This window comes from Hipposideros armiger, unplaced genomic scaffold (genome assembly GCF_001890085.2).
Source record: "Hipposideros armiger isolate ML-2016 unplaced genomic scaffold, ASM189008v1 scaffold_110, whole genome shotgun sequence".
Lineage (NCBI taxonomy): Eukaryota > Metazoa > Chordata > Mammalia > Chiroptera > Hipposideridae > Hipposideros > Hipposideros armiger.
The window spans coordinates 188,910-212,351 of record NW_017731460.1 but is presented as its reverse complement, the minus strand read 5'-3'; the positions used below and the strand labels follow the sequence as shown (position 1 = coordinate 212,351).

General features: G+C 34.8%; 1 protein-coding gene across 6 annotated transcripts in view; it reads left to right on the top strand.

Moving 5' to 3' along the window:
• The window catches only part of DPP8 (dipeptidyl peptidase 8), a 64,199-nt gene that overhangs the window by 19,277 nt on the left and 21,480 nt on the right, over positions 1-23,442 (top strand). For all 6 annotated transcript variants that reach the window (XM_019647284.1, XM_019647287.1, XM_019647283.1 and 3 more), the window contains 9 exons: positions 7,207-7,380; positions 8,220-8,388; positions 11,862-11,972; positions 13,114-13,242; positions 13,789-13,850; positions 16,629-16,729; positions 17,411-17,588; positions 18,444-18,603; positions 22,125-22,204. In XM_019647284.1, coding sequence (XP_019502829.1) covers positions 7,207-7,380; positions 8,220-8,388; positions 11,862-11,972; positions 13,114-13,242; positions 13,789-13,850; positions 16,629-16,729; positions 17,411-17,588; positions 18,444-18,603; positions 22,125-22,204 — 1,164 coding nt within the window. The remainder of the gene's footprint in view (positions 1-7,206; positions 7,381-8,219; positions 8,389-11,861; positions 11,973-13,113; positions 13,243-13,788; positions 13,851-16,628; positions 16,730-17,410; positions 17,589-18,443; positions 18,604-22,124; positions 22,205-23,442) is intronic.

Genomic DNA, 23,442 nt, shown 5'->3' with positions numbered 1-23,442 from the left:
GCGACTGATCTGCCTCGCCAGAGAAGAGCGCAATGATGGTGCCAACTTGGGCCAGTGAAGCAACGTCCTCCACAACTAGACTGAAGAACAAAAGGCCAGCAACTTGTCTGTTCCCCTTCCCCTGATTCCCCAGCACTGTTCCCATCCCCCCAATTCCCCAATAAAAATCTTTAAAAAAATAATAATAATAAGGTAGTAAATTTTATGTTACATATATTTTACTACAATTAAAAAAGAATACCTCATAGATAATGTTGTGGCATCCATCAAGAGGCATATAGAGCCTTATTTCTCCTCTTGTGATGGTAGCACCTTTTGATCATTACCTAGATCCATTAATTTATTAGGGGTTGTAAAATGGTAATATTTTATCATTCCCTTTCATTTGTTAACTGAAACACTTCTAAAAAGAGAAACTGCTGTTCAACAACTATTTTGTTATCCCAAGCTCCAGTTCACACTGGAAAGTCAGGATAATGTTTGATTCTTTTCCTTTATTTACATTTTTAAAAATAATTTGTTTCCTACTGTCCTCCATAAGGTTTGGGGGAGGGTTGTGTGTGTGTTTCTTCATAAACTTAGAGAGTAAACCTGTTTGATGCCTTTTGATCTATTGACAGTTATTGTATAAATTGTCTTTATTTTTGGCTGGTGGAAGCTCCTTCACCTTGACATGTCAAATTCTTTTGACATGACTTTGGTAGTAGCGGATAGCTCTCTTGCTGTCTGATGCACTGTTCCATGCTCATCTTACACATTGCCTAGCTCATGCTTGGAGTGAACCATTTCTCCAAGGAGCTCTGATTCCTTTAGGGGAAAGTGGTATTAAGAGACCATGATTTGGGTACTAGGGATACTCATTATTGGGTTAGTAATTGTTTCTAGATCTTTTTATCGGACAAATTAGGGAATACAGAGAGAGAGAGAGAGTGAGAGTGTGTGTGTGCGTGTGTGTGTATGTGTAATGTAGATATCAATATGAACTTATATCAATTCAGACAAAATATAAGGCCAGACTGATATATCCAATTCAAATTCTGCACTACAGGATTTTTTTAACCTCATTTATCTTACATGTATCTCTTTCTCTGATACCAAAGATGCCAGTTTAAACAACGTAATTATACATTTGCTTTACCCCATGTTACATACACAACGGTTTTCAAAATAACAAACTAATCAACCCTGATCATTTACTTATAACAGTAACTTGGAATTGTTCTTCCCTGTGTCATTATGCTACCAGTTCTATACAATTAGCTGCATTTGCTTCGTTTTGTTTTCAAGTGTTAGGAATTCCTTTATTTTTAATTTAATTTAAAAAAAATAGTTATATGATTCCAAAATCAAATCTATAAAACAATGTACTATATTCAGAGAAGCTCCCTGTCTCCACCCTATTTCTCTCCCTCTCCCTCTAGATAACCTTTTTATTTTTAAAGGACTTATCCTTCATTTTTTAAAAATATAAGTGAGTATATATTCATATTCCCCCTTAAATACAATGTATATTTTCTCTACCTTGCAATTTTCAAATAACAATGTATCCTTCAGGTCACTCCATAAGAATATGTACATAACCTTTATTTCTTTTTACATCTGTGTTTTGTGCAGATAAATCATATTCAGCCAGTTCTCTATTGATGGACATTTCTGTTATTTTCAATCTTTCTATTACAAGTAGTACTGCAATGAAATGGCTTGGACATATAATGTAGTTTTCTGTTGTTTCCAGCCACCAAGTTTGTGGTCATTTATTATAGCAGCACTAGGAAACCTAATACATGTTCTTTGATGCACAAAGTTTTAAATTTTGATGAAGTCCAGTAGATATACTTTTTTCTTCAATTGCTTGTACTTTTGGTATCATAGCTAATAAATTGTTGCTTAATCCAAGGTCATGCAGATTTTCATCTATGTTTTCCTTTGTGAATTTCTTGTATAAGAGTTTTATAATTTTTAGCTCTTACAGGGGCCGGCCAAGTGGCTCAGTTGGTTAAGAGCTCGCTCAAGAGTTTGAGCTCTGAGCAACAGCAGTTCGATTCCCAGTCCAAGCTGAGCAGCCGCTGAGCTGCCAACAGGTGGCAGGATGGCTCAGCTTAAAAAAAAATTTTTTTTTAGCTCTTACAGTTAGGTCTTTGATCCATTTTGAGTTAATTTTGTATATGGCATGAGATAGGGATCCATATTAATTCTTTCACTTATGGAATCCAATTATCCTAGTACCATTTGTTGAAAGGCTGTTTTTCTCTCCATAGAGTGGCCTTAGCACCCTTGTTGAAAGTCAACTGACCATAAATATATTGATTTATTTCTGGATTCTCAATTCTATTCAGTGGCCTACATGTCTAACCGTATGCCAGTACCACGCTATTTTGATTAATGTAGCTTTGTACTAACTTTTGAAATTAGAAAATGAGAATCATCCAACACTGTTCTTCTTTTTCAAGATTGTTTTGAAATTCCATACGAATATTTTAAAGATCAGCTTATCCATATCTGCAAAAAAGGCAGTTGTAACTTGGATAGGCATCCTATTGGATCTCTAGATCAATTTGGAGTGTATTACTATCTTTATCATCTTAAGTCTTCCAATCCATAGACATGGGCTGTCTTTCCATTTATTCAGATCTTTTTAAAATTTTTCAACACTGTTTTACAAGTCTAGCAGTTAGTTAAATTTATTCCTTAGTATTTTATTATTTTTGATGATATTTTAAATGGGTTTTTAAAATTTCATTTTCAGACTGTTCATTGCTAATGTACAGAAATACAACTGATATTTGTATATTGATCTTGTATCCTGAAACTTTGCTGAATTCATTAGCTCTAACTTTTTTTTAAATGATATCATTTTATCTGTGAATAGAGATAGTTTTCCTTCTTCCTTTCTAACCTAGAAGCTTTTTCATTTTTTTTTTTTTAATTGGGGAATTTGGAAGGGGAACGGAACAGACAAGTTGCTCTCCTTTTTGTTCTTCAGTCTGGTTGTGGAGGACGTTGCTTCACTGGCCCAAGTTGGCACCATCATTGCGCTCTTCCCTGGCGAGTCAGATCAGTTGCCAGCTTCTGGACGGCCGCTCACAGCGGCTGCTGGCCGCTCATGCTGGCTGCTGGCCACACACGGTAGCCCATTGCAACCCACTGCAGCAGGGGCTGCAGCCTGTGCCATCACCAGCGACTCAATTATTGAGGATTTTTGCACCTAGAGCCATTAGGGATATTGGCCTATTGTTTTATTTACTTGTGATGTCTTTGTCTGGTCTTTGTATCAGGGTAATACTGACCTCATCAGATGACTTAGAAAGTGTTTTCTTTTTATCTCTCTTTTTTTTGGAGGGGGAGTGGCTTTTCTGCAGAAGGATGCATCTTAATTCTTTAAACATTTGGTAGAATCCATCATCAGTAAAGCCATCTAATCCTGGGCTTTTTTCTTTATGGGAAGTTTTTTGGTTACTAGATCTCTTCACTCGTTTATAGGCCTCAGATTTTCTGTTTCTTCTTGAGTCAGTTTTGGTGGATTCTGTGTTTCTAAGAATTTAACCATTTTATCTACATCATCTAATTGGTTGATGTACAGTCATTCATACTATTTCCTTATAATCCTTTTTATCCCTATAAAATTGTTAATGACAACCCTCTTTCATTCTTTAGGAAATTGAGTCTTCCCTCTTTTTGTTTATTGATCGTTCTAGCTAAATTTGTCAAGTTTTTTTATCTTTTCAAAGAACCAACTTTTGGTTTTGTTGAATTTTATTGTTTTTCTATCCTCTATTTTATTTCCAATCTAATTTGTATTATTTTCTTACTTCTGCTTGCTTTGGATTTAGTTTTCTCTTTTTTTTCTGGTGTCTTAAGGTAAAAGGTGAGGTTATTGATTTGAGATTTTTTAAGTAATTTTTAAATTTTTCTATTATAGTTGACATACAATATTATATTAGTTTTCGGTGTATAACGTAGTGATTAGGCATTTAAATAACTTACAAAGTGATCCCCTGATAAGTTTAGTACACACCTGACACCATACATAGTTATTACGAGATTATTGACTATATTCCCTATGCTATACTTTATATCCCTGTGACTTTTTTTATAACTGGCAATTGGTATATATTAATCCCTTCCCTCTCACCCATCTTCCCAACTCCACTCTGGTCTGGCAACCATCAAAATGTTGGGATCTCTTTTAATGTAGGCATTTATAGTTATAAATTTCCCTCTGAATGCTGCTTTTGCTACATTCCTTAAAGTTTTGGTGTATCATGTTTTCTTTGGTCTCAAAGTATTTTCTGATTTCCTTTGTGATTTTTTTTTCTTGGACTCATTGGCTTCTTTCTTCTTGTGCCAACATCTGGAAACTGTCAAGGCAGTTAGCTAGTACAAGTGTAAGGCTCACCTCATTTGTTTCCCATTTCTCAGGGATCACTGTCCTTTGTTGTCTGAGATCCAGTGTCTTGAAAACGTTATTTCATACATTTTGTTCGTTTTCTCAGTTGTTTCAGATGAGAGAATAGTCTGGTCCTTGTAACTCCATCTTGGATAAAAGTGGATGTTGGTTTCATTTTTAACATTTAAATCTCTAACTCATTTGGAATATGTGAGAAGTGGATCCAGTGTTACCTTTTTGCATATGTGCTATCCAGTAATTCCAACTGATATAAAATTTAAATCAGTAATCACTGACTTTAAAATTTTAAAGTCTCAATCCTTTTGTAGTTCATAAGTGTGATGATTAGGTGTTCACGCTTGTGTGTAAGATGTGCCTCCCATAAACCTTGTTATGACATTGGCACATTACCCATCTGACATGAAAAAAGGAAAAAAAATGAAAACAAATTTAAAAGTCTCATCTCTTCACCACCTTGTTTTTAATTAATTTCCATATGAGCTTTCTGTTTTACATTTTTTATTTTTTACCATTGTTTATTTTGTTTATTCATGTTTTAAATTTTTTAGTATCTGGTAAGACTGTTTATTATAATTGATCTTTTTCAGGGTCCTTTTTATCATCTTGCTTGGTATTCTTTCAAATAACAAATTTTAAAATCAGTTATAAATACAGAGTTCTCTTGTGAAAGTTAATTTCTTAGCACTGAAATTTCTTGTGTTCTGATTACTAAACATTAAGACATATTAAGCAGGGAGTAAGACTGGTGACATTCAGGAAGAAAAAGGGGACAAATTAAAATATAATTATATACTCATAATTAATTGCTCTTGGCTTCAACAGTCTTAAGAGATATTTAAAACAAACGATCAAAATTAATAAAACTATATGTTCATTGAATTTGCAAGGTTTTTTTCCTATTGAAGCCTAACATACACATGTACAAATGTATATGTATGTAATTAAACATTAATAAAAATGATACAGTGAATACCAAAAAACAGGTTTTTACCGATTCCAAGGCTGTCTCATTTTTAAACGCCTAACATTATTTTAGGTTTGCAAGTATACACATACACCTGTATTTATCATCCTTGAACAATGTTTACGTTCAGTGTGCTGGCTTAATTTTAGATTGATTCATTCCTGCCACGAAACTTATCAAGACTTCTTTTTATAGTATACTCCTTGATAGCAGAAACCATGTCTATTTCCTTTATCAAACTCAGAGTGTAAAGATCTCTTAGTGAGGAAAGTTGTGGATGTAAGTTAAGTTAGCACTTATTAGATTTGCTTTCTTAATTTATATTCCTTTTTAAATTTTGTACATGTATCAAATAATATTTCTAGCTTGGAAAATTCTTCATCATCATTAATTACAAATATTCTTTGAGAGAGATTTTAACAAATGCTATAGATAGGAAAACAAAATGCCGTAGATAGGAAAATGGATTTTGCTCTCAAGTCGTTTTGTTTTGTTTTGTTTTGTTTTACCTATTTCTACCCAGAAATACTGGGAAAAAAGTGAAAAATAATAACATAGCCAAATGAGTAAGAGAGACAGTAACTCTTAACATAAATTTCAAAGTGTGTACCATAATGGGTCAGGGAACTTTCTTGGCCAAAGTTGAATTAGAGCTAAGGTTTTTAGATATCAGTAAAACTTGGATGGATAGAAAGAAAAATGGAAGCGACAGGGGAGAAAATGGAAGAGATAAAAGCCAGGAGACAGAACGTCACATATTAGGTTCTACATCAGTGGGTGACAAGCCTGATCCTAAGGTTTTGTTGGAGGAATATTAGTAGATGTAGTAGAAAGGTACTAATGGCAGCTGATCTTGAGAACTTACTCTGTGCCAATCATTGTGCAAAACACTTTACATATTTTTATCAGTTAACCTTCACAAAGCTGCAGTAGGTGATTTATTACTATTTTTAAAGTGAGGAAAATTACTTTTAAAGAAATTAAGCTACTTGCTCAAAGTCAGACTTCTAGCGAGAGTCAAAGCCTAGATTCAAACCACTCGACTTCAAAGTCTATGCTCTTAACAACTGCATGTAAAAATGCTGAGTTATATTTAGGTAATGTAGGTAATGTAGATCTTGAATGCCAAGCCAATGTGATGAGACTTAATTCTTGTTCTCTAATGTGTATAACAATCATCTAGAGGACACTTTATGAAGAAATCTTTCAGGGCCGGCCGAGTGGCGCGACGGTTAAGAACTCGCTTGGGATGCCAGAGGGCCCCGGTTCGGATCCCACATATGAGGGCCAGTGACACTGCCCTCTACAGCTAAGATGCTGAACAACAGCTCAACCTGGAGCTGGGCTGCCAGGAGTCGCCGGCGACGGCGTGGGCTGCAGCCCCTGTGGCAGTGGGTTGCCATGGGCTACCGTGTGTAGCCAGCAGCCAGCGTGAGCGGCCAGCAGCCGCAGTGAGCGGTCGTCCAGAAGCCGGCGACTGATCTGCCTCGCCAGAGAAGAGCGCGATGATGGTGCCAACTTGGGCCAGTGAAGCGACGTCCTCCACAACTAGACTGAAGAACAAAACGACAGCAACTTGTCTGTTCCCCTTACCCCAATTCCCCAGCACTGTTCCTATCCCCCAATTCCCCAATAAAAATCTTTAAAAAAAGAAATCTTTCAGCAGACTTCCTGAAATTAATCTGCTTAAAGTTGCTAGCAAATTTTGAGGTTACTCAAAATGTCGACTCAGTAATATTGGGAGATGCTAGAATTTCAGTGCTAAAAGCAAAAGGCAAGCTTTCAGGAGACTGAAATAGGTGATTTCTCTCTTTTTTTTTTTTTTTTGCATTAGGCAACACTGGACTATGGAATGTATTCTCGAGAAGAAGAACTATTAAGAGAAAGAAAACGCATTGGAACAGTTGGGATTGCTTCTTATGATTATCACCAAGGAAGTGGAACATTTTTATTTCAAGCTGGTAGTGGAATTTATCATGTAAAAGATGGAGGGCCACAAGGATTTACTGTAAGTTGGCATTATTACTACTTATTAAATCTGTTTTTTGGTCCTAAAGTTTGTTTGCACCCAAATCAGAAAGGTAATTAAACCAAAATATTCTGTTTACTCATCAACTAAGAAATTTCGTTATAAAGAAAACAAGAAATTTGGGTATTAGTTTCCAATTTTTTCCAATTACAATAGTATACAATTTTAAAAATGCTAGAAACACTTGCTATGTAGGAAGATATAGTAAAGGGCATCAGTGCCCACTTTCTGGGTAAGCGCTGAGGAGGGTTTGGGAAGATAATGTTATCATAAGGCATTCCATTTTTGGTCCCCTTAAAAGCTTGATTCATCTTTTTTTTTTTTTTTTTTTTTTAGCTGAGCCATCCTGCCACCTGTTGGCAGCTCAGTGGCAGCTCAGCTCAGGTGCAGCATCACTGGCCTAAGTGGGAATCGAACTGGCAGCCCTGTTGTTCAGAGCTCGCGCTCCTAAGCTAACTCTTAACCAACTGAGCCACTCAGCCAACCCTAGAACTATTCTTTTGATGGAATTGTGATGATCGTGGCTTTCATTACATTTTTATGAGCAAACTATTTTATATTGGTAAATTAATTGGAAATGTTTAATAAATAAAATACTCAATAAATAAGTGTTTAATAAAAGTATTTAATAAACAGTAACTATTAAAAATAAGTCCTTCCTTACAAGTTAAGACATATGAAAGTATACTTTTCTGGGAAGCAATTATCATAGTTGACATTTTACTTGGAATTATTGTTCATTTTATAGAAAGGGTGCCTGCAAATGAGAATGTATATATCAGCATGCACCTGCCTTAAAATGTTGTTTACTTTTCTAGCAACAACCCTTACGGCCGAATTTAGTGGAAACTAGCTGTCCTAACATTCGGATGGATCCAAAATTATGCCCAGCTGACCCAGACTGGATTGCTTTTATACATAGCAATGATATTTGGATATCCAACATTGTAACCAGAGAAGAAAGGAGACTCACCTACGTGCACAATGGTAATGCATAGTTCTTCAAATCCAGTTTCCTAAAACGTATTTTTGAAATGTAATTTGCTTTTGCTTATGTTTACAAATTGAAGCAAGCTGGGTGGTCTTTATATTTTAAATTCAAATCTTTAAAATTAAAAAAGAAAAAAAAGCAGAGAGGATAAGTGGTATGTACCACTTGTTTTAATGTTCAATCAGATAGCAAAACAGTAGCACCTCTAATGTGATTATTCTTTTAGCCAGATAAAACTGCCAGAATCTCCCCAAAACGGTTGTCATTAAAAGAACATTTTAATTAAAAAAATTAATCTTGTTTTTGGAAAACAAACAGAAAAACCTAATACTATAAGAACTACCTGAAAATTTATCTCCCCTTTTTGGAGAGCCTACTTATTTTGTCATAATAGAAAAAAACAAAACTTTGTAGAACTGCATGTATTGTGGAAATATTTAATTTTTATTGAAGTGACCATAATAATACTAAACACTACTCAAAGTGTAGAAAAGATGTGGATGTTTTCCTGTAAAGCTTTCATACAAATGAAAGATGGGAAATAGTATATTGCGTTTTCTTTGAACATGTGGAACAGAGCTTAAGAATAAACTCCATAATGAACAATAGTCACTCTAAAAATTCATTTGTTTAACTTTTGCTTAATCTGATGTTCACAAAGCTGATTTATTGCACATCTTTCTTAATAAATTATTTTAGAATGTAAGTGTACCCTGCTGGAGATGTTACATTATTACACGGTAGATGTACAATGTATGAAAAATCCCCAAAATTCTGAGTTCCGAACACTTCCGGACTCAAAAGATTTTTGGATAAAGGATTATTGGTTCAGACTGCACATTCATTTTAGACAATATATATAATAAGAATACATTGAAACTTGCCTATGAAATTAAAATCACTATGAAATGTTACTATACAACCATTAGACTGGCTAAAGTGAAAAAGATAAAGAATGCCAGATGTTGGAGAGGAGCTTTCCTATATTGCCAATAAGAGTATAACATAATACAAATACTTTTGAAAACTCTGTAAGAGTTTCTTATAAAGTTAAACATATAATTCTCAGCCATTCCACTCCTGGGTCTTTATTCAAGAGAAATAAAAACATACGTCCATAAAGATTTTTATATAAGAATGATCATAACATCTTCATAATAGCCAAAAACAGGAAGCAGCCCAGATGTCCATTAACAGATAAATGGATTTTAAAAACTATGGTATACAAGGAAATACTACTCAGCAATAAACAGGAATGAATTGCTGATACATTTATAGAGCAAGCATGATATTGATACAACATTGATGATCTCAAAAAGCAGACAGACACAAAGTATATACTGTATGATTTCATTTATATGAAATTCTAGAATATGCAAAACTATGATGATATGATGATAGAAATCAGTGGTTGCTTCTGGGCAGGAATGGACAGTGACTGGGAAGGGGCATGAGAAAACATTCTTCGAATGTTAGAAGTATTCTGTCTTGATAGGGTGTGGTTATACAAATATATACATTTTTCAAAAATAAAAGGTACTCTTAAGATTTTGTAAATTACAAAGCAATTTTTTTAAAAAGCTTCTCCATAGTCTCACTATTTGGAGAGAACCAAACCACATTTTAGATTATATCCCAATACTTTTTAAAATAATATATTTGTCTTTTGGGGGGTTTTTTGGTTTTTTGTTTGTTTGTTTTTTATTAATTTCAGGTGTACAGAACAATGCAGTAGTTATCTTTTTACCCCTCAAAAGAAACAGCCCGCCTCCCCCATCTACTGCCCTCCCATCCTCGATATCATACTTACCTATTACAATTCCATTGACTCCATTCCCACACTCTACTTCACATCCTGTGGCTATATGTATATATAATTGTAGTTGACATACAATATTACTCAATATCAGCTTCAGAAATACAGTGCAGTGGTCATAATATTTTTTTTTTTTAAGATTTTTTTATTGGGGAACTGGGGGGATGGGAACAGTGCTGGGGAATTGGGGGAAGGGGAACAGACAAGTTGCTGTCGTTTTGTTCTTCAGTCTAGTTGTGGAGGACGTTGCTTCACTGGCCCAAGTTGGCACCATCATTGCGCTCTTCCCGGCTAAGCCAGAGCAGTCACTGGTTTCTGGACAACCGCTCACAGCGGCTGCTGGCCGCTCACGCTGGCTGCTGGCCACACGGTAGCCCATCACAACCCACTGCCACAGGGGCTGCAGCCTACGCTGTCGCCGGCGACTCACAGCAGCCCAGCTCCAGGTTGAGCTGTTGTTCAGCATCTTAGCTGTAGAGGGCAGTGTCACTGGCCCTCATATGTGGGATCCAAACCGGGGTCCTCTGGCGTCCCAAGCCAGTTCTTAACCATCGCGCCACTCAGCTGGCCCATAACATTTTTATAAATGGAATTACATGTACATGCCATTTAGTAATATGCTTTTCTTTGACTCAGGTATATTGTAAAGATTTCCCTATGTCATGAACTCATATAATTACGGCTTTGAGTATTATTGTTTTTGTTTTAAAAGCAAGAGTTCCCTTCAAACTATTTGTTGGAAACTTAAGTGTAAAATAGATAAAAGCTGAGCTGCTCTGGTTGAATGGGAGGAAGGAGAAGGAGAAATGGTGAATTACAAGATCTGTAAGACCCATTCTAGGTCTAAAGGTGTACTTCCCTGTGTAGGAGAGTTACAAGTCCACATGACTCTTTACATATATTATTTTTCCATGTTCTAGCTAAATGGAAAAATAATAACATTTATGGAGCACATACTATGTATGGTTCAGGCTTTCTTCTAAGTGCTTTGTGTAATTAACTCATTTAATCCTCATGACTTTATTATTATTTTTTAAGATTTTTATTGGGGAAGGGAACAGTGTTGGGGAATTGGGGAAGGGGAACACTGTTTTTTTTCCAGGACCCATCAGCTCCAAGTCAAGTTGTTTTCCTTCAGTCTTAGTTTTGGAGGGCGCAAGCTCAGCTCCAAGTCTAGTTGCTGCTTTCAATCTAGTTGTGGGAGGGCACAGCCCACTATCTCATGCGGGAGTCGAATCCGGCAGTCTTGTTGTTAAGAGCACGCACTCTCACCAGCTGAGCCATTTGACTGCCTGTTGGCAGCTCAGCTTGGGCGCAGCTCACTGGCCCATGTGGGAATCGAACCAGTGACCCTGTTGCTCAGAGCTCACACTCTAACCAACCGCGCCACCCAGCCGCCCCCTTCATAACAACTTTAAAAGATAGATTCTTATTCCCATTTACTAATGGAACACTTCAGTGGGATGAGATTGGGTGATTTGCCCAAAGGTCAGTCAGTAAGTGATGGAGCCAAGATTTGAATTCAGTCCATTTGGCTCCTGAGTTCCCCACTATGCTACAGGTGCCTTTAAAAATAAGCCGAATCATGCTGCTTTGTACCTATTAAAAGATAGGTAACTTCCTGTGATGATTTTGCCTTTTCTGTTTTTCTAGAGCTAGCCAACATGGAAGAGGATCCCAGATCAGCTGGAGTTGCTACCTTTGTTCTTCAAGAAGAATTTGATAGATATTCTGGCTATTGGTGGTGTCCAGAAGCTGAAACAAGTAAGGATGTTCAAAATAATGTAGGTCATTACAATATTATGAGATTCAACTACCAATGAGTTAAATGCCCAGATTCTAGATCCTGAATAGTCGAGTCTGAAGTGATGAAACTTGGATTCTACTAGTATTTAGAATATACAGGTTACATCCCACCATAATGAATTCTAATAAAAACAATTGTATTGTGGTTCAGTGGCTCAGGTCCTTCAACTACCCTTGGCAATTTTTCATCTAGAATCTAGTCTTGGTAACGTTGGTGGCAAAATTGATGGCAAAATAAATACCAAGCCTTAATGAATTGTAGGATTGACTAAAGAGTCTGTGTGAACAGGTGACCAAATTAGTGTATGAATGGATTGGAAAAAGCACAAGTTCCTCCTTTTTCTTGGTGAATTTACAAGTATTTACTGCCAGAGAAATCGCTTGCTAAAGCAGGGGTTTTCAAACTTTCTGACCATGACCCAGTTAGAAATTTGCTTTACATTCTAGCCTAATACATTGTACATACACAGTAAATATAAAACTGAAAATAAATTGCTTGAAGCAAACTTACCTTGTATGTAATTACTCTGATGCATATTTTTTTAAATATTGGTTATGACCCATTAATAGATTTTATGACCCAGTGATGGACTGTGGCTAGCATTCTGAACACTCCTCTAAGGGACCATGAAAAATATTTATTTTTAAGCCATGTCTTATATTTGGATTTTTGTTTTAAGATGTAAAGTGTTTTGCCATAACTGTATTTGTTAGAGCAAAATTTTGCCATGATTAGAGAAACCATTAAAAAAAAACTGGACACTATTTAAATAGCATTTATTTTGTTATAGGAAATACTATAAATGTTATTAAATAATTCATTTTTCAATAAGGAATGCATTTTAAGGTATGCAAGGGCTGGAGTTCTTCATATGGGTTTTCCCTTGTTAAAGGAGTAACCTTTAACCAGTAAAAATGACTTAGCTGTAACACATTGCTACTGCAAAGACTAGTGATATTTTCATACATAAAAGACAGCATATTTTATATGTAAATTATTTTTCACTATGGGACTATATTAATGCTAGAGGAAATGGTCAGTTATGATTATTTTCTAAAATAATAATTCTAAATTTTCAATATTTAAATTCCTTATAAGCTCCCAGTGGCAGCAAAATTCTTAGAATTTTATATGAAGAAAATGATGAATCCGAGGTGGAAATTATTCATGTTACATCCCCTATGTTGGAAACAAGGAGGGCAGATTCATTTCGTTATCCTAAAACAGGTACTATACCCTTGGCATTTTTATTCATTCGTTCCTACTTTCCAAACAAGATTGTCTCTGTAATCATCCAAAGTTATGGTCAGCATTGGTCATTCATAGCCTTAGTAAGGATGGAATGTTTGTTGTCACTGAAGTAGATTTTTTAACTACAAGCTGATCTTTTTAATTATTTTCAAAGGTGGGAAGTTCACAAAACTAGTTATTTCAAGGAATGAATAAAAAGGTGTCTCTGCTAGGAAATAGAGATTTTTAAGGGCTTATGTCTTTACTAAATTGGTAATTTTTCCCATTTTGCTGTTTACGGCATTTCAATTGTAAAAGGATACAGAATTTTTTTCTTTTTATTTCATACTGACCCTTGATGTTTTTTTACCTTTTTTTATACCCATATTAAAAACTGAACTTGCAGTAGAGTTCTGAGATTCTTACTCAGTAAAGCTCTTACTCTACGATATTCCTGACTTAAGTTTAAGAGAATTGATCTGGCAAAATTAGTCTGAATAATTTTGGATATGTATTACTATTCATTTATGTTTCTTTCTAAAGGCACAGCAAATCCAAAAGTCACTTTTAAGATTTCGGAGATAATGATTGATACTGAAGGAAGGGTGAGTATAAAAATGTTAGGTTGACTTTTTGTGTCATTTGACTAGTCAGTGTAGTAGAGATGTTAGATACACTTTTTTATTTTTTGGACTCATTGAATTTGCTGAGACATATGTGGATCATGATTTCAGGTTGCCCTTATTTTCCACTTTGAAAACTTTCTGCTGGTTCCCAAAATAGGAATATGGGGATATGCATATTTACCACTCCTTTCTAACAGTTTCTCCTCTTTGCCTTTGTTAATTCTCTAGATCAATATTTAAAAAATATTGGTTATAGACTGGTAACTTACCTTCTGTGTTATATATATGCCTATGGTTTATTAAATATCCTACATTTCTCTTGTAGTGCTATCCATTTGGACATTCAAATGCTGAAGGCACACAAGATAAAGTACAAATTTAATTAAGACTTTTTAAAACAGTTTTATTGAGATACAATTCACATACAATACAGTTTACTCATTTAAAGTTTAAAATTACTTTGTATAATCACAGAGGTGTGCAGCCATCACAACAGTCCATTTTAGAACATTTTCATCACCCAAAAAAAGAAACCCCACATTCCTTAATTACACCCCAACCTCCCCATGCTCCCCAGCTCTAGGGAACCACTAATCTACGTTCTGTCTATAGATTTGCCAGTTCTCGACATTTCCTGTAAATGGAATCATATAGTATCTAGTCTGGTTTTATTCATTTAGCATCACGTTTTTAAGCTCCATCCATGTTGCAACATGTATCAGCACTTCATTACTTTTTATCATCTATATTCCATTGTATGGATAGACCACATTTTTTTTTATCCATTCATCAGTTATGGATATTTGGGTTTCCACATTTTGGCTATTATGAATAATGCTACCATGAATGTGTGGGCATACGTTTTCATTTCTCTTGGCTAGATAACCTAGGAGTGGAACTGTTGGGTCGTATAACTCTTACGTTTAACCCTTCATCGGGCGCTACTGATTTCACAGATTCATTGCACACAAAGATGCCGCTATGAAATAACGCCTTTACTAAGTCACAAACATGACTGGCAATAAGTTACGGTAGACGGGGAAGATAGGAAGCGATGAGTCACGATACTTAACTGTGAGATATTTGAAACTTTGTGTGCAATGAATCTGTGAGATCAGTTGCGCCTGACGGAGTGTTAAACTTTTGAGGAACTGCCAGATTTTTTCCAAAGTGGCTACACTATTTCGTATTCCCACCAGCAGTGTACAAGGTTTTCAGTTTCTCCACATCCTTATCAACACTTGTTACTGTTCGTCTTATTTATTATAGCCATCCTAGTAGGTTTGAAGTTGTATCTCATTGTGGTTTTGATTTACATTTTCCTGATGGCTAATGATACTCAGCATCTTTTTGTGTCTTATTGTCCAAAAAGTATTTCTTTTTTGGAGAATTGTCTATTCAGATCCTTTCTTTGGTCATTTTTAAAGGATTTTTATTAAAAATATAGCTAACATACAATATTAGTTTCAGGTGTACACCATATTTAGTAAACATTTACATACCTAAAGAAGTGATCACCATAAGTCCAGCAACCATCTGACACTGTACTATGCTATCACAATATTATTGACTATATTTTCTATGCTGTACATTATATCCCCATGACTTGTTTGTTTTATACCTGGAAGTTTGGACCTCTTATTCCCCTTCTCCCCCTCCCCTTTTTAACTTTTCAATTAGAGTTGACATCAATATTATTTTATATTAATTTCAGGTGTACAGCATAATGGTTAGACATTTATATAATTCAGATGATCTCCCTTACTAGTCTAGTACCCCCCTGGTACTATGCATAGTTATTTCCATATAATTGACTGTGTACCCTATGCTTTACTTTACATCCCCATGACTACCAATTTTGTAACTATCAATTTGTAATTCTTCATCCCTTCCGTTTTCCTCCCCTCAACCCTCCTCCCATTTGGCAACCATCAAAATGTTTTTTATATCTGTGAGTTTATTTCTGTTTTGTTTGTTTATTTTGTTCTTTAGATTCACATATAAGCAAACCATATTGCATCTGTCTTTCTTTGTCTGACACTCCACTCAGCACAATAACTTCCAGGTCCATCCATGCTGCTGCAGATGGCAAGAACCCATTCCCTTCTATGGCTGAACAATATTCCATTGTATATGTGTACCACCTACTCTTTATTCATTCATCCATCAACAGACACCCAGGCTGCCTCCACATCTTGGCCATTGTAAACAATGCTGCAATGAATATTTGGATGCACACATCCGCTCAAAGCTGCATTTTGGGATTCTTTGGATAAATACCCAGAAGTTGGATTATTGGGTCCTTCTTTGTCTCTTACTATGTTTTGCTCATTTTTTTTAAACTTTTTTTTTTTAATTGTGTTGACTAGACTTAAAGGAAAAAAATGTGCTTACCCAGGGTCTTTTCACTAATTATGTATTACATAAATAATATTTTAGGCTAAAATACAGGGAACTAGGGACTATTATTTCTCTTAGATACTAGAGTCTAAAGTGATTAAAATTTGATTTTACCAGTTATTATCAAGGGTTCTGTCAGTATAAACTCATGAGGAAAGACTTTTAGACTGCTGATTTTTGTGGTTAGAACTTTTTTAGGCAGAAAGAGCACTGCTGGTTTTGCTATATTCTTCATGCCTTTTTACATACCTAAGTCTGAAAAAGTATCATGCTATTAAAGGTAATGATTTAAGTAGACTAGTAAGCTAATTATTTAAGTCCTTTATAACTAGATTCCTTTTTTTTCTTTTTTAATAGATTATAGATGTCATAGATAAGGAACTAATTCAGCCTTTTGAGATTCTGTTTGAAGGAGTTGAATATATTGCCAGAGCTGGATGGACTCCACAGGGAAAATAGTGCGTATGTTAAATTGTCAATTCTTTACAAATAATTTAGGATCTAGAACTTTAGAATTGTCTATGCTATTAGGCTTGACTTAGAACTACCTTCACCTGTAAATTTGCAGTGTAGTTATTTATGCACAAAAAGTTTTTCCTAAATTAAGTGGACTTGTGGATTTGTAATCCTGGAAGCATAGGTGCATTGCATTTTAATTCTCTCTTACTTAGCCAGTCATGGTTTCACAGTGTGATTTGTGGTTAAAATAATATGACTTGAAGACTCACATTAACTGTGTATTTTTAAAATTAACTTAAACAAAAATATTTGTAGAGCCTAATGTGACGATGATTACTTAACAATTCTGTGTCTAATATAGACCACAGGAGCTTTATGAGGCTGTGATTTGTTGACACTAAAGGGAAAAAATAATTTCAAAGGCCATCTGTGATTTTGAAAATTTAAAGAAAAGTGCTTTTAAAAATTCTATTCAAGCTTAACTTTTAAAAATAAGTGTAGAATAATAAGCTAATACTTTTAACTAGCCATTTGTAAATGATAATTTAACAGATACTAAAGCAGTTTTTTCATTGTAATTACAGAAATAACTGACAGGTACTAGGAAAGAGAATAGGGGAATATTCATTTTCTGAGAGCTTGCTTTATTTTTGGCTCTTTTCTTTTATTTGTTTAAATAGTGCTTGGTCCATCCTACTAGATCGCTCCCAAACTCGCCTACAGATAGTGTTGATCTCTCCTGAATTATTTATCCCAGTAGAAGATGATGCCATGGAAAGACAGAGACTCATTGAGTCAGTGCCTGACTCTGTGACACCACTGATTATCTATGAAGAAACAACAGACATCTGGATAAATGTATGCCTGTTCTCCTGTACTTGGTTAAATATTTTCTCAGAATGCTAAAGAAAGTGAAGTTTTACAGCCGACTATCAAAATGAAAATTTAAGTTCAAAGTAACTATGAATACTGTTGGCTTAGTTTTAACATTTCAAATTGGAATGATGGTTCCAAAATGAAATGGTTTGTAGATAGAAAGTAGATGCTATTGAAATGACATCTCTCTGCCTGAAGATTTGCCCTTATTCTTGGACACATCAGATATTGAAAACAGCTTCATCAGTGCCTCTGAGAGGACCACAAGTCTTGTCTAGAAATGACTTGCTTTTTTGAGTTGACGAACTACACCAAAATATACCAGTTTGGGATTGAATTTTGCATTTTCCAATTTAGCAGGGAAAACTTAAGATATAAAATAAATAAAGCCAGCTCACTGCTTTGCTGAGTATAGGCTTTATAAGATTCACCTAAAACAGGTGAACACCTGTTTTCCTTTCAACTGTTAGAATATTTCTCTTTGGAAAAGAAATGTAAAAAATATTTTTTCTCATCATTTATTTAATAAGATTTATATCATTAAACTTCATGCCATGTTTCAAAGGATTACAGAGATGGTGAGTAAGAAAAAGCTGTTGGTCATATTTTTCATTTGGAAACATTTATTTCTCAATGGATGAAGTCTTTGACTAAAGTAAGATAAATCTGAAAAGCCCAAGCAAAGTCTATAATTCTAAATATACTATAGCCCCTAGCACTGAAAGTTATTTATACTTCAGAGTATGTTTATAAAGTAATTCTGTCTCTAGCTTAATTGAATTGTTTATGTAGTAATTTTATTAATGTGTATAGTAAATTAAGCTATTCATTTTACAGATCCATGACATCTTTCATGTTTTTCCCCAAAGTCATGAAGATGAAATTGAATTTATTTTTGCCTCTGAATGCAAAACAGGTTTCCGTCATTTATATAAAATTACATCAATTTTAAAGGAGAGCAAATATAAACGATCCAGTGGTGGGCTGCCTGCTCCAAGTAAGAAATCCTTTTTTATTTAAAAAAGAGAAAATGTTGGGGTTAGAAGGTGGGAGGGGTAGGGCAATGTAATGTCTCTTTTGTATACTTTATCATCAATACTTGCTTCATTAAATTAAACATGTAAGTTAAACTAAAATAGAAATGCATGTGTAAAAACAGGACAAAGATGTTTTTTGTTTTTACGAGCATGTTCATTTTAATACTTCCAATACCCTAATTGGACATCTGCATTCCTGGAGTTGTGAGTTAGCATCTACTCTACCATCTTGACTCTGCCCCATAGGACAATCTTCTTGATAGATATATAATAAACTATTAATAGTGGGTAATCTCAGGGTAGTGGGATACTTATTTTTACTTTCTATTTTTGCCTTAACTGTTAGTTTTAATTTATTTAAAGTGACCCCATATCATTTTTAAATTTAAACAGCTATTTTTAAAATATTACATAGTTATTAGATATTTTTCTATACCAAATGTTTTTTTATACTGTCACCATCTGCACTGAAGTTGATGTATAGTTATAACTCTTCAGAGTCATATAATTATGTTGCCCGAAGTGAAATTAAATACTATGTCAGCTGAAGTTAATTTCACTTTAAAGAGTGATGGTTTTCCTTCTGGGAAATGTATTACAGAATGTATGTGTAAGCCTAGAAAAAGTAAAATGGTACATTGAGTTATGGTTTTCTTTAATAATAGAGCTTGTTTTGGAATAGTAGGCACTTTATGATGTTATGTTATATGCTTAACTGCCATTTGTAATGGAACAGAGTCAACCATTTTGTAAAAATTGTAAAATATACACAACAGAATTTACCATTTAAAGCATTTTTAAGTGTGCAGTTTAGTGGCATTGAGTATATTAATATTGTTATGCAACATTGCCACCATCCATCTCCAGAACTTTTTTCATGTTCCGAAACTGAAACTACCCAATAAATAATACCCAATTTAGTGGAAATAAATAATAACTCCTCATTTCTTCCTCCCCCTCAGCCCCTGGCAACCACTTTCTCTCTCTATTACTTTGACTATTCTAGATACCTCATTTAAGTGGAATCATACAGTATTGATCCTCTTATGACTGGTTTATTTCATTTAGCATAATATTCTCAAGGTTTATCAATGTTGTAGCATGTACCAGATGTCCTTTTTGAGGCTGAATAATATTCCACTGTATATACCACATTTTGTTTACCCACTCATCTGTCCACGGACACTTGGGTTGCTTCCACTTTTGGGCTATTGTGAATAATCCTGCTGTGAACATGGGTGTACAAATATCTGTTTGAGACCCTGCTTTCAATTCTTTCGGATATATATCTGGAAGTGAAATTGCAGGATCTTAATGGTAATTCTATTTTTAATTTTTTGAGGAACCACCACTCTTTTTCTATAGTGGCTGCACCATTTGCATTCCCATTAGCAGTGCAGAGTGGTTTCAATTTCTCCACATCCTTGCCAACACTTGTTATTTTCAGGGTTTATTGTTTGTTTGTTTGTTTGTTTTGGTAATAGCCTAGTGAGTGTGAAGTGGTATGGCATGGTTTTGATTTGCATTTCCCTAATGACTAGTAACATTGGGCATCTTTTCATGTGCTTATGGACCGTTTGCAAATCTTTGGAGAAATTTATATTTGAATCCTTGCCCGAGGTTTTAATTGGGTTTGTTTTTTCTTCTTTTTTTTAAGCTGAACCATCCTGCCACCTGGTGGCAGCTCAGTGGCAGCTCAGCTCGGGCCGGGCATTGAACCGCTGTTGCTCAGAGCTCAAACTCTTGAGCTCTTGAAGGAGCTCTTAACCAACTGAGCCACTCGGCCGGCCCTGGGTTGTTTGTTTTTTCAACATGGCTTTTTAAATATCATTCTTATTTGGGAAACAGTGAGCTCCATCTTAAGATGAGCAAAATAAATACTGCCTATTACTCTGTTCCTTCCCTTAGCCTAATTTTTTTTTTAAACAGACAAGATCTTATACTGGGGGTGCAAAAAAAATGTATACACGTTTTAAGAGATGTTAATACTTTGGTCAATGTTGCTCAAGCAGTAGTTCACCAGAAGTGTCTGGATGCTGATGGTAACCACTTTGAGCTCCTTTTGTAATTGCAGGAGTCAAACGTGACTTGTATTCATCTTTTGTTATTGGTATATATTAATGTAGCTTTTTTCCTTTCTTAAAATGTGTATACATATTTTTGGCACCCTCTATATATCTAAGATGGAGAATTTCTTCCCTGAGAGCCTTAGTTTAACTTGGCCCTTAGTGTGAAATTTTTCTACCGATTCCTCTGTTGTTCAGAAATTAAATCCACTTAATGGGATTCCAGAAAGTTTAATGATGAAGACTGGCCAAAGAGCTGTGAATAGTAGTTAATTAACTGAAACAATATTTTGATGACAATAATAAAAAGATACATTAAATTTTTTTACTCCAATTGAAGAGTGTGAGAAGAGCTATTACCTTACTTAACATTCATCTCACAACACCTAGCCTCCGTTTCTTGTCATGTCTATTTCCGGGTCGCTCAACTTGTCTACCTCTTCTTTCCTTTTTGCCCCTTTTTTCTTAATCTTTCTTGCTCCAAGTCTTCCTTCTTTTCTTTGATGTCCCCTTTATTTTGTTCTTTCTTTCTCTTTTCTTTCTTAAGTGGCTATAACATGAAACAATTAGTATTTATTATATATGTTAAATAATATTTATTTTCTGGCCATTAAAAATTTAAACTACTAAGTTGAATTTTTGTATCTAAGAACAAGAAAGTAAGTCAATTTTTTTAACTTGAGTGGGACCCTAGTTAAGTCCCTGTACCATATCATCTCAGTTTGTCCTCAGCTGTCACTTCCCAAAACCATAGCTAGCAGTAGCTAGGGCAAAGAGAAATAGTTTCCATTTTTTAACCTCCTCCTTAGATCACTGCAAGAGCCTCATATACTGAGACAGAATCTCATAAAGACAAATGGGGCATGTTGGCATTTACTGTGGTAATACCCAATTTATTTTAAGCAAATGAAGAACAAATAAAATTTCTCTTCTGTGGCTTTTTAAGTATTTTGTTGCATTTCTAGAACAAATGCCTTGTCGACCCATTAGACTTCTTGGTTTGTCTAACCAAAGACCGAGGAATGCAAGTATTTTTTAGCTCTTTCCTGGCTTTGCCATAAGAATCTATTTTGCTGTTTTTAATTTATGTACATCAATCATTCCATCATTATTCCAGAGTGTTGTGAAGACTCATAACTTGAAATTTTTTTAACTGTGGACTTTTTTTAATTAACATTTGTTTATTCACATAACATTAAATTAAATCATTTTAAAATCAACAGTGGCATTTAGTATATTCACAATGTAATGCAACCATCACCTCTAACTAGTTCCAAAACATTTTCATTACCCCAGACATAACTTGAAATTTTAAATGTACCTTTTTGGGAAAAAAGTTTAGAATACCATTTTTGTTGTTTCATTTGCTTATAGTCTGGTATAAAGTGCTGAATTATAACTATATTTATCTTTAGGTGATTTCAAGTGTCCTGTCAAAGAGGAAATAGCAATTACCAGTGGTGAATGGGAAGTTCTTGGCCGGCATGGATCTAATGTATGTTCTTTTATTCTGCTGATACGTTTGGTCAACATCTGCTGTGTGTATGCGGTGCTAAAAATCAGTAGTACAACTTCATATGACCCCAATGTTTTTGGAAATATTAAGTTCGGGTATAAAGAACACAAGTTGTTAGAAAGGAAGAATCTTAGTCTAAGTTATAAATCTCACCCATTTTGTAGCCCTGGTATTAGATGTGTACTGGTTGCTAAAGTTCACCATTTTCAAGTGTAGTAAGGGAAGGGTTGGTCCATACTTCTCAAATCTAGCAAAAGTTGTGAATTAAGATACAGTTTGAAAATTACTTTTAAATCTCTTACAAACTACTTGTGTCATTTCTACATTAGAAATTGCATTTACTACTTCTTAGGTAGTGCTTCTCTTTCATTCACCTAGTCATCTTATCTCACAAATTTAAAGTTTCATCCACCATCTGCAAAGAGTGGTAGACATTTATACAGAGCGTAGATTCATAGGGAAAAGGAGAGAAAGCCACCCTCTTTAATTCTCAGCTTGTGGCTTTCTGTAGTAATTTAATGAATTCTAATTTTTTTTTCTTTGTCTTTCATAACACCTTATATTTGTTTCAAATTCCAGTTAGGTGGTCAGTGTCATGAGAACTCTAAGAACTCCATCCTTTGTATGTGGTACATTTAGTTAAGTCGATGTATGTTACGAGGATTTAGTGAAGGCCTGTGATTTCCTCAAATTGATTCAGAAATTTATTGAAGGATTGTGTATACTGGCTTTAAATAGAGAAGTCACTTGTAGTCCCCAGGTTGATTAAGGAGAAAGAATGAAGATCCAGGTCCCAGGTCATCTTGTGGTAAAAACTTTAGAATATCATAGGCTACCTTTAAAGTCTAATTTTCACTGAGAATCTCACGTGGCCTTCTGATTATATATCCAAACATATATTTTTTCTGTTTTAGGGACCTTGGATGTTATTGTCACCTAAGAAAATTTTTTTTGTGGAATTCTAAATTCGGATAACAGAAAATTACACTGATGTAAACTTCATGCTGTGTAATGGTTGGATAATACTGAGGGAATCCCCAAAATTGTATTTATGCAGATCTGAACCTTATTTGGGCAACCTAAATATATTTCTACTACTTGCCATTTTGTGCATCAGTTTTCTTCTTTGTTTGTGTCATGCTTATTTATGTAATGTGTCTGTCTCTCTCTTACTCTTTTATTTTTCCCTCTATCCTTGTGTTACTTTTTTTTTTTTT